This window comes from Gorilla gorilla, chromosome 3 (assembly GCF_029281585.2).
Source record: "Gorilla gorilla gorilla isolate KB3781 chromosome 3, NHGRI_mGorGor1-v2.1_pri, whole genome shotgun sequence".
Classification (NCBI taxonomy): Eukaryota; Metazoa; Chordata; class Mammalia; order Primates; family Hominidae; genus Gorilla; species Gorilla gorilla.
In genome coordinates this window covers 167326902-167339783 of record NC_073227.2, presented here as the reverse complement: position 1 = coordinate 167339783, position 12882 = coordinate 167326902, and the positions used below count along the sequence as shown (strand labels likewise).

Here is a 12882-nt window from a genome sequence, read left to right as displayed (position 1 = left end):
AAGGACTTATGCCAAATTAGACTCCAGTACTGAAGTTTCCTTCCTTTCAGAGCCACTTCTAAGGGAGCCATCCTGGGGGATTTCGTCCCCAGCATCCCTGCCATACCTCGTCTGTCTTCATGTACCCAGTTAATTACATCCCTGAGTAGCTTGCTCTGATCTCTGATCTGACAGAGCCTCTGAGGAAGGCTGCTGTAACCTGTGTTTCCAGTCAAGTGGATCAGAGATCATAGCATTTTAGAGGAAAAAGGGACCATAGAGATCATGGACAACCTCCTCAACACATAGCCTTGTGCTACTGTCTTCTAAGAACACACGGTTTCCAAACATTGAATATGCCAATGGTCTGGTATGCGAAGGATGGAGACATTGTAAATATATAATACTTTTTAAAACCCAAGTTGAAATGGATTTTTCTTTATTTTGGGGTGCTTAAAGACAGAATATACCTTTGAAATGATTATTCATATAAAAAATTTAAAAACCTAATAATAAAGTTGAGATAGAAAGAGGAGCCAGGGATATGTGAGATCACTGAGTGATTTCAGGCAGGAAATGTCACCTTTTACATGAAGATTATAGCTTAATTTTGCTACTTCTCTCCAAGTTCTGTAAACCTTATGAATAGAGCATTGAGCTAGACCTTCTTGAACTTGAAAACTTTGTTCTTTAAAGTGTATTTTTCTATTCATCCAGTGCCTCATTTCTCAGTAAAATATATTTTTTTCTTTATTTCAGTCCTTGCCCCAGGAATATCCTTAGGGTTAATATTTGTGGAGAGAATGTATTTGTTAAGCACCTTGTGCTTCAGAGACAGTTGCTTTAAAATAGAGCTTAATTATTAGCTTTTAATATTTTGGTTTTGCATAAAAAGAAACATCTAACAGCCATGTGACATGTAACACACCAGGAATCCTGTTTGTTCTTTTCCAGTTTCACTTTTTCTGTTTGTCTCTCTTCATTTTAGTTTATATTGGTTGTGGAGAAAAAGGGCTAGAGACCACCAGTTTTTATGGGTTAAATAGACAGCCAGTGGTCAGTGTTGAAGCTGGTTTTCAATGAACACAGGGCCAATGATGGGCCAGATATATATTCTTGGCATTTTGAGTGTATGCAGATTGGGGCTGGAGCTGGGGGACAGAATTTTATACAATGTGTCAGAGTGGAGAGGAGATTTTTGTAAACCATTCATGCAGAAATCAGTGAAAACACTGTTCCCGCACCACTTCATTCAGAGCTATTGACTTCATGTAGCTAAATGTTTGATCTGTTTTGTTTGACATTCTATACCCTCAATCATCATTACCTCCATGTCCTTTCACAAAAATTATTTTCCAAAAGATATTTCCAAGTGTAACTAAACTTAGGTAGATATGAAACCTGAGGTTTGGTCTGCAGGGGAAAGGCAAAAAGTAAGTTCCAAGGGCCAATTATCGATGGTTTGGTAGATCTGGTTGCAAAATGAACCTGTGAAAGAGAAAAACATCTATTGTTTGTCCAGAGAAGTTGAAAAGCAGGAGAAGGTTTTGGCCAACACTAAAAAGTTCATAGGAAGACTTAGCAATTCTTAGTGATGGAGGCTAACGTGAGTGTGTTACTGTGTGTGTAGATAAGCACTCTTGTGCTGCAGGGAATAGCATCTTAATGAAACTGAGATTGTAATTGTTAGCGAAGAAAGAATCAAAAAATGAGGAAGAAGAAAAATAGGAATTATGAACAGTGTTAAAGCATACAAATTTAGGGGAGCTATATTGACATTTTAAGTTGAAAAATAAGTTATGTTTCAGGATTTCCCATTTGCTAGACATTGTGTAAGAAAAAATTCTACAGGATCTGAGATTCATTATATTTGTTTTGAAGGAGTCAGAAAGTTAGAAACTATTTCATTTACATAAATAAGAATGTTATCTTGTTAAAGGAATGAGACATTTATTTTAGATATCTACAGACAGGTGAAATAAAAATCACATAAACTGTAATTGTTGATGAAATATCATGCCATATGATTATAGACTGTATGAAAACAGAATGACTTTACTAAAATAATAAGCAATTTAGGTTGATTGCAAATCAATATTTTTCTCAATCTTAGTCTCCCAATAAAAATTATATTTTAAAATACTTAACAGTTTTTTGTGTTGAATTTAGAAAATTAGAGGTAACTTCACTTATTCTTTATAGATAGCTACCAAATTTTTGGTGCACCTGAGAAAATCTATTTATTGCATTATTTATAAACACTAATGCTTGATAACTGATTTGAAGTAAGTCTAACTCTTATTTTCTTGTTTTACAGCTTGGTTCATCTTCTTCTGTGCCTTTCACATCTATTTTTTCTCAGCTTTTTGTGACTGTTGTGGTTCCTCTCATCATTGGACAGGTAAGGCCTCCAATTCTATCTGATCTTTTCTTTATGGATCAAATTGTGAAATCTTACATAATGTCAGAGCAGTTGAGAGAAAGGATATTCAGAGGGAGGAGACAAATGAAAATATGAGACTAAAAACAAAAGTTTCATCAATCACAGTGTTCTCATCTTTTTTATTTTTTAAATTAATACTAATCTGCTTTGCAGTTAGCTGTATATAGGCACCCCTGGTAGCTATATATATAGGGACTTCTACACAGAGTCTTGATTTTTGTTTAATTTATTATCTCCTCTTTGTAGCTGTGTAGCTACCTTGAAAACATCTAGCAAGTCTTTACCTTATTCTGCAACTTTTGATAAGGTCTCCATGTTTATGACCGTTGTTGGGAACAGGCATCTGTCTTTGGTTGGCGTCTTTATAGACTCCTCCAACAGCAGTTATGTTTGTGACCATGTAATTGATAAACAATTTAATCCTATTATCTCTTAAAGTTCATCTTAGAATATTTAGGGTTTACTTTGTCATTCTTATTCAATTGGACTGATAGGAATTCTATTTTAACTTCCTATAACAAGTTAGTAGTAAGCATATAAGCATACAAATTTTAAAACAAGTGGATTTTTTTTGTTTTCTATGAAATCATAGGATGCCACAGTATTGGAGTATAGAATTTAATGCACAACTAAAGTGAACAAGTCTTAGGAAAGCAGTACATTAAGAGCAACTAGATTCTAGACTTATTTCTGCCTTTTATTTGCAGTGTTACTATGGGCAAGTTATTTAATCTCCCTAGCTCTAGGTTCATAATTTATTAAATATTATGACAATAATATCTATTGTAAAGGGTTGTTGTAAAGATTAACTGAAATATGCATGCCTGTAAAGTTCTTGTCGTAGAATCTAACACAGGTAAGTGCTCTGTAGCTTCTATCATCATAATCATTATTACCAAATTCCCTGCAAATACTAAACAGGAAACAAGTCTTTGAAATATTGAATATAAAAAATGTATGCATAGGCTGGGCTCGGTGGCTCACGCCTATAATCCCAGCACTTTGCAAGGCTGAGATGGGCGGATCACCTGAGGTCAGGAGTTCGTGACTAGCCTGGGCAACGTGATGAAACCCTGTTTCTATTAAAAATACAAAAAAATTAGCTGGGTGTGGTGGTGGGTGCCTGTGGTCCCAGCTACTCAGGAGGTTGATGCAGGAGAATCGCTTGAACCTGGGAGGCGGAGGTTGCAGTGAGTCAAGATTGTGCCACCGCACTCCAGCCTGGGCAACAGAGCAAGACTCTGTCTCAAAAAAAAAAAAAAAAAAGCAAGAAAGAAAAAGAAATGTGTGCATAGACGTGTAATATTTACATGCTGTCCTAGGTCAGGTTCTCTGGGCAACAGACTCAAAGACAGAGGTTTTTATGTGGGAAGTTTACTAGGGAGTACCCTTGGGAGCAATAGAGTGAATAAAGTAAGATGGAGATGCAGTCCCAGCAAAGGTCTCAGTAGATCCCATGGGGAACTCTGGAGCCGGAATGACCCCTCAGAGTTGTCCTGCCTTAAGGCAAGAGCACCTGGTCTTTATACTCTTACACTGACCAGTCATTAGATACTGGCTTCCCTCCTACCCTCCATGAGGGCTGTGACCTTGGGTGAGTCTGCTCTCTTAGGCTGAGGGCAAGTCCCGAAGAGGAACTCCACTGACATATTTTACTCACCTAACACTCCCTGCACCTGTGGGTATAAGTATCTCATTCTTGAAGAGAGGGATCTGGGTGGTGCTCCACAGCATCCACAACACATGTACTAATTTTTTTAAATTTTATACTTAGAAAAGGGACTAAATTTAGCATAAAATGGGGGATTTAAAAGCACTTTAAGAATAGCATTTAATTAAATATAAAATGATACTTAAAAAATACTTCTCCCACAGTGTTGATCACATAACAGAGATTCTGAATAAATGTTACATCCCTGCCTACCTCTCTGACCTCTGCCACATTTCCCACTTCCAGCCTCTCTGGTTTTCTCAGTTCCTGCTCATTCTTTCTGTTTAGAGTGTCTTTCTGCCTACCCTCCCACCTCAACTTGTTTCTCATTTGACTCTTTAATGAAGGCTTCTTTGAACCATATAGCTGATATATATTTCCCTGGTTATTCTTAATTGCAACACCTTGTTTGATTTCTTTCTTGACCTTTCTCACAAAATATACTTATTTTTAGTTTGCTTGTTAACAATTTGTCTCTGCCATTCGACTGTCAGCTTCTTGAGTACTAGAACCATATTCGTTTTGTTTATCATTACGTTCCCAGACCATAGGTACCCAATAAATATGTGCTGAAAGAGTGAGTGAAAGAATGAATGAGCCAGAGTTCTATGATCCGTAAGGGATATGCTTTGTTGTATAGAGGCATAACTGAATCTACCTGTACTTCTCATCTCCACACAGTTTAAGCTGTGGATTATATTAGTTTAAATTCATACTTATTTTCTTTGTTCTGAAAATAATTCCATCTAATAATTTAAGGCTTATGCATTCTTCTCATAGTAGAACTTGGAAATTTCCTTATTAATAATAAATGCTTGGCTTAAAACATACAGACAAAAAATCTGCATGTAGGTTACTTAATTTTGTATGTATAGGGTTATATAATGTATGTAATTTAAAAACATTTTTCCCGAGGGAATAATGAATTGTTAGATGGCTCATTCTTCATGTACTCAGTAGTAAATAGTAAAGTATTCAGTAAATTATAAAGTAATAATGGTAGTCAAAAGGTAGTATAGGTAGCTTTTTTTTTCTAAAGTGTTCTAGATACCACAGTTCTTTGATGACTCTTTTCGAGGAGAAACCTATATGCTTGCATCTACCTGCCCCTCCTTTTGTATTCTGGTCTTAGGAATTAACAGTCACCACCCTGTCTCCACATCTAGAAACCACCAATTAGCCTTGCCTCCTCCCTCTTCTTACAGCCATACTCCTTTACATCCAGGCAGTCACTTCATCCTACCGTTTCTGCCTCAGAAATCTTTCACACCTGGCCCCTGCAGCCCCAGTCACACTGCTGGAGAAGATGACACACCTTCATCATCCCTTGTCTAAATTATTGCACCTCCTAAACCTGTCTCTCTGCTGTGAGTCTCTTCCAATTCCCATCTAATGTCTTTACTGCCTCCAGAATAGTCCTAAAACACAAATCAATTCATATTATTCCTCTCCTTAAAAACTTGCTCGTGCCTCCCTGTTGCCAATTCCTTGCATGGCCCCAAAGCCCTTCACAGTCTGGCCCAACCTGCTTCTCCAGTGCCACCTCCCACCACTCCTCTCCTTAGGGCTCTGCTTTTCCCGTGCTGCATACTCATCATCCTTCACCTGACCATGGCCCCTCACTGCTCCATGCCTTTGACTGTATTGCCAGCAAACTCCTACTCATTGTTGAAGACTTGTTACAGAGGTGCCCTCTAATGTGACGCCTGCCTGCTCTGACCTAGACTGGCCTCGATTAAATTCCACGTCTCCCATCATACTTGATTCATAAATTTATTAGGAAATAATATAATTTATTGATGAGCTTCCTAAAAGCAGAGACTATATCTTCTTAATTTTCCTACCTCCTTGCTTATAGTAACTCTCAGTACATATGCATGTACTTAATCTGTTATTTCATCCTAAGTGGTGGTCTCCATAGGTTACTATTTATAGGTATACTTAATAACATATTCAAGAGTAGGGTGTAAGATATATAAAAAGATTGACTGAAGAGAACTTTGAATTTATCTTCAGGGAGCACCCAGCAGTAATTTTCCCTAGGTTGCCATTTGGTCAGGATAATATTTTTAGGTCTGTATATAGTAGGTACTCAATAACAATGACTTACTTCTTTCCTAGTCATCACCTGAAAAACATATCTGAAAAAAAAGTGTATCTTTTTTAAGGATACAAGTTCAAGAAAAAATAAATATTTCAAAATTTTATGTTAAAGAAAAGCCATATTTCTAACACCTCCTCTGACTTTAGTCTTTGGATGAACTGTGCTGTAACTGGCCCACAGGTACATTAACATAAATGATAGAGCCACACATCTGAGTAGATGTTATTATATAAGTGCTGCTGCATGATCCTCAGGTCCTCCAGGACCTTGGAGAAGGGGGAGCATTCCACAGGCAGGGGTGCCCAGGGCAGGCAGTGCCACCTCAGCCACCTCCTCCTATAATCACCACCTCACAAGGTCATCTCTGCCTGCAGTGGTATAGAGTGTGTGGTACACAACAATGCTGCATTTCAAAGAAGTGCACTCACTTTATAGGCATCATAGGTTTGAATATTTATTATTAAAATTGTTCTGGCAGGAGGAAACAAAGTATATTAAAGAAGGGATTTTTCTAATACACACAAAAGTGCTATGGGGCTATAGCAGGCCTGTTGGACCTTGATGATCAATCTCAGGCAGCCCACTTCATAGCCACCATACCTGTCCTCACCTACTAAGCTCACATACTCTATTCAGTAATTCTTCAGTCTCACCAAGACCCCAGATTAACTGACCATTCAGTCACCATCCTCATGACTTTACTTCCCTTCTTACCCAGCTTTGATTCCTTAGTCTACCATTATAATCCCTCCTTGGCAATTATTCTCAACTCCTTCACTCTTTCTCCCTTTGATGTACTTGCTCAAAAAGCCCCAACCCTGGTTAAAGCCAACTCTGCCTACTCCACGCGTGCAATGGAGCTGCTCAGATTCCATGGCCTGTCATTCACCTCACTCCCTGGCAGAGCTCTCAGCTTCTTCACCTCTCCGTTTTACCTGCTTCACAAAGGCCCAACCCCGCTTCTACTGGAGCAGCTGAGCTTTGCTTCTCAGAGAGCAATACACATTGGTCTTTTCTTGTGTTGAATTTATGACCCCACATTTAATGTGTCATCTAACACCTCCCAGAAACCCTATGCTACTTCCTTATAGTGTTTCTTTTTCTACTCTTCAAAGGGACTGTTACCTTATCCTCTATCTTCAAGTCCCTTTTACCTCCCCAACACTCTCCCACTTGCCCATTGCGCTCACGTCTCACTGACTTTGCTTCTGTTTCTCAAACATGCCAGTCTTGTTCCTGCCTTAGAACCTTTGCACTGGCCGTTCCTTCTGCACGAAACACCTTGCCGCCTTTCACATCCTCAGAAAGACCTTTCCCCACCCTCTCCTTGAGTGGCTACCCAGTAGCAACTCAGTCACTATCATATCATTTAGTTTAAACTTCAGCTTAGTATGTATCATTATTTTGCCTCTTGTTTATTTGTTGTTTTGCTTTTTATTTCTCTCTTAAACTAGAATGTAAGCACCATGAGAGCAGGGACTTTGTCTACCTAGTTTAATCTACTGACTCACCTCAACTGTGTGATGTAATCTTTGAGGACCCTGTTAGCAGTACACATATGTGCTAGTTCAGAGGAATCAGGTGTCCTGCATGGCAGGCTACTTTCACAACTGTAACTAGGAGTGCCAAATTATGAAAATAAACGCTTGTATGGATTGTTATATGCATCTTTTAAAATGAGGTTTTATCATTACTGGTTAAACAGAAAATGGGAACTAGAGGGAGAAGAAAAAGACCAGGAAGTATGAGCTGAATATATTTTTCTTAATCTTTTATTGGTGATAAAAGTTTGTCATTCAGCTTGTGATTTATATTTCTGAGAGTGAATTTTATTTTTCTGTTTCCCCAGACAATACTTCTTTTTGGTTTAAATCATTATTGACTGACTCTGATTTGATGGGAGGTGTAGTTTGGTCTTCCTCACTGCTTGGCTGCACACACAGCTCCTAGGCCTCACTTTCCTCATTTGTAGAACAAAGTGTGTTGTATCTTCTACCCTGAAGGTGCTACGACTCTGTGAGATAAGATTAGCCTTTCCATAGATGGTTAGGAGATTGTTCCTTCTGTCAATCTAGAAAGAAAGAAAATTTGTGCCGGCCGTCATAGCATTTTCTCTTCTTTTCCAACAAACCTTTTCAATACATCTAAGTGCTTGTGACAAATACTTATTTTGTGCATTATATTTAAGAGTGGTATACAAATAAACAATGAAACAGAAATTCTACCACTTTTTATTTTCCATCACCTTGAATATTTTTAAAGCAGCACACTAAAACCTACTTTTTACCCTATAAATTAATAATAAAAAAGCATATCTATACATTATCATTCATGCATTCTCTGGTCTTTCCATTAGTGATTTGTTTCAGTTTGAGATGGGCCTTTCATATTAGTCTTCCATTAAAGTTGAAGTTAGTGTTATTAATACTAGTAGAGTTTTACACTTATAGCATTATATTAGATATGAACAATTTTCATTGCTTCACCTGAAAATGCTTTGAGAGAAAAGTAACAGTGAGGTGTACTGATAATCAGTGATAGAAACATCATCAAACTGAGACTTGGACATAAGAATAGTGATCATGTACCAGGGACAGGCCCAGTCTCTAAAGCATTTTATATTTATTTAATTACTTAATCCTCAAGACAACTACTGTTGTATCACAGATGAGGCACACGGAAAGTAAGGAATTTTCCCAACATCACAAAGTAAGGATTGGAGCCAGGACTCAAAGTTAGGTGCAGTGTAGCTCCAGAGTCTGTACCCTGAGCCCCTGTGCCATGGTTCCCTCAGGAAATAGGGGTCGTAGTCCTACTCAGCCACCTCCCTAGCTTTTCAACATTTTATGCAAGTTGACTTGACTCTCTGTGCTTCTGTTTCCAATTGTAAACTCAGCAGAATAATAATGTGTGACCTTTCTCATGAGAATGAAATGAATTAATAGAGGGGAAGAATTTTCAAAGAGTGAAGTAGATAATAAGTGTTCATTGTGCCCATTTATTATTATTGTTTATTTTTTTTGGCAAGTGTTTTATTTTGAATCTACTCAATATTTAATAAAAATAAAGTGTTACAGAAATTGGATTTGATTTCATATCTCTGACTATATATTAAAACAGGATATTAATGAAGAAACAAAACTTTATGAAACTATATGGATTTAGTGCAATAGAGGATAAAAATTGAAGAAACAAACTGAAACCACCTTGAAGAGAAAAGTCTTAAAATTCAGACAACATGAAACATTATCTATCATATATCCTTATTCAAAAATCAATTTATGAATAGGGTAAAGACATAATAGAAATAAAAAGCAAGGAAATACTTTAACAAAATATTAAGAAAACTAAGATGATGGGTGTTATACTTTATATCTATCTCAGTGAATCGACATTCTACACCTAAGACATGTCATTTTTACAGGTTTCCAACTTGGAAGTCATGCAGGAATTGATATGTGGCTCCATTTATTAGAAGCACAGAGAGTCAAATTTAAGTTTTCCTTTACCCTTTCCTGCTATTTAATTTAGAATAAAGAAAATCAAAGTTTTGAAGGTGAGACAACAAAATAAAAAAGCTTCTATGGAAGATTTTTTCCTTCTCTCTTCACAGGGAAAAGTAAACAGGTTAATGAGGATTTGTCACTTAATTTTGAACGCCTACATTTCTCTGAGGTCTGAGGGCAAATTAATTAGTATAGATTCTGAAGGAAGATAGAACTGGCCACCTCACCAGAATGCCTTTTCCCACCTCATCTTGGATTTTCTTTTTTCCCAAGAGAGAATTCTGAGGCATCTATATCAGGTTGTGTTGATCTAGCTCAAGCAAAGTGTTGTTTCCTATAAGGTTATTGAAGATTTCTATAAGGCAAAGAAGTTTGGAGAATTTTAAAATGACATGAATTCTTGACAAATACAGAATGATTACATCAAAAGTGTAAGTGGCTAAACTAAGAGAAGATAAAGTTTCCTGGAGTTTATATCCAAAGCATATCTTTGAGGCATGTCAACACTACTTCACCCAGTTTTTGTTTATGAAACATTTTAACGCCTTTCTAGCTACATAGTGCAAAAGCAGCTGCTTTGTGAATTTAATTTTAGAGAAAGATGGAAAAGCTCTATGCAACCTGGCAAGATATAAAAGGGTTTACTTAGAAAATGTAGACAAATATCACAATAAGACTAGAAATGGTGAAAGACAATCTGCTTTCCCCTAGGGTTACTGTTTTACTTGTACATCTGTCCATTTCCAACTTTCCAGTTCTTTTCTTCATTGAGATTAGGTATCCACCATCAATTTATTGGAGTGTTTAGAAGAAAGACATTTTGGCTAGAAGGATTGTGGACCTGGGAGACCCTGTTTCTTGCCATACTGAGGGAGTCCTATTCTACTATGAGTACTATAAGTACTTTGAAATGAAGAAAGAGATTATTAGGTTAACTCAATCAAATTACAGTTGGCCCTTTGTATTTGTGGGTTCTGCATCTGTGGATTCAACCACCTGCAGATTAAAAAAATTGGAAAAAAACAATAAATAACAATGCAATAAAAATAATACAAAATTTTAAAAGTACAGTGTAACAACCTACTACAGTATAATACATGTGTGAATAGTTGTATTAGGTATTATAAGTAATCTAGAGATGATTTAAAGTGTACAGGAGGGTGTGTGTAGGTTATATGCAAACACTACACATTTTTATCAGGGGTTTGAGCATCAGTGGATTTGGTATTCACAGAGGTCCTAGAATCAATCCTCTGTGGATACCAAGGGACATCTGTATTGCTTATACAGTTGATTAATTATTAGAGATTTGTCTTGGGTTTTAAAATGGTTTTCACTTACAAGTTGCACCTCATTCATATTTATTTATTTTGTTGGAGGGCAATGCTGGTAGGAGAGGAAGACACTTATTTTTGGAATTGGGATCATACATTCTATAACCTATTGCAGAGAGAGAACTTTTGTGGTGTTTTTAACCATCGTGTATTAAAACAAGATTGAAGGGCAGCAACAATTTCAATAATTTCATGTAATTTCCATTTATTTTATTTCCTAAAGGAGTTGAATTATATTAAATTTGGGCAGCTACCAGTTTTGTACCACCAAACACAATAGATTATGAAATGACCCTTTAAATGAAGTCCCTCTGTAGCCTTCCAATGACCAGCTACCCACCAACCCCAGTGACATATCTGATCATGGAGACATCTAGATACCCATGATACCTATAGCACTATTGTCCAAAATTTGTGTTCTAATATGTCAGTACATAATGCTGTGTGACAGAACTGCTTCTATTTTTCTGTACATCACTGTGTTTTAAATTTAAAGAAAGAAATGGATGCCAGATAAATTACTATGGTTTGGGATCACTTCTACACTCCCCCCACCTTCCCAAAATAAACCCCATAGTATTTTGTGAATCCAGGTGCGGCTTTAATTACAAGATCTACTTTTTTAAAGAAAATTAATTACAATTTTTTAAAATATCTAACACACTTTCCATTTATTCCCACCCCACCTAACCTTCAGGATTTTGTACCTGTACCTGGTACCAGCTGGTCAGCTTTCTGCCAAGACTGCCTTTAATACACTGTCAGTTCACTTCATGAGTCCCTGAGAACAGTTGAAGTTGATCCAACAGCCAGTTGTTCAAAGATTCTATTGAGAGTAGTTTATTTTATTCTTGAGCATCTGTAAAGATATGCTCCATTGCGAATTAAGCCTTTTTAGTGACAGAGTACATGATGACAGAACCCCACCAGCCTTATCAGGATAAGTTCCCTGACCTCATTATTGCTAATGGATCCATGGTAATTCAGCCTGTTGTGAATTCTCATGTTCAATTATGCAGGATAATGAGTGACTCAAAACTTAATATGTCTCAGCTATCGTCCTTATGATAGGACTTGTACAGCTTCTTTCAAAAGTGAAACAATGTTTTAAGTAGAGTGGTTCACTTTTATGTCCAAACAGAAGTTATCACTAATATTCAGATGACCTGATTTTAAAATAAGACAGAATTGCTCTATAACTTTATATTTCACTGATCCTTTTGTAGGAGAGTTAGGACAGGTTTATTCATTTTTAAATGTTAATTCTGGAATTCTAAAAGTATGCAAATGGCATTTGTCTTTGGATTCACAAAAACTCTAGATATTCAGAGTTTGAATTATTTAAACTCCCACAACACATGCACTTTTGCTTTTCAAGCATGAGTTATAATTTAATTAAAAACTTCTGGTGCATTGCTAGCGTTTTAAATATTAATATGTTCCATGGATCACTTTCGATTATCTACCGTCTTGAAATTCTTGAAGATGTCAGATTTTTAAGATTCCCAAAGTTGCACTTGGAATTGTCTGTTGAGGCAAAGGGGACTGTGATAATTACACACATCCATTAGGATCAGCAGAGGAGATAAACTTTGGGGAGGCTTAATGGGCATGTCTCAGTGACAGCTAGCAAAGAGCATTTGGCATGATTAAGGATGGATTTGAATGCAGTTGAAAATATACTCTCATTATGGACACCCAGTGGAAGTTGCACTACAAATGTTAAATTCCCCAGAAGAAGAGTAGTGTGGCAGGGAAGCTTTGAAATCCACTGTGGCCATCAACCAAATTATTCTCTTTCCTTT

General features: G+C 36.9%; 1 protein-coding gene across 2 annotated transcripts in view; it reads left to right on the top strand.

Moving 5' to 3' along the window:
- Positions 1 to 12882, top strand: part of SLC10A7 (solute carrier family 10 member 7) — a 268772-nt gene that overhangs the window by 214617 nt on the left and 41273 nt on the right. For both annotated transcript variants that reach the window (XM_055384110.2, XM_031010511.3), the window contains exon 7: positions 2297 to 2380. In XM_055384110.2, the coding sequence (XP_055240085.1) occupies positions 2297 to 2380 (84 nt within the window). The remainder of the gene's footprint in view (positions 1 to 2296; positions 2381 to 12882) is intronic.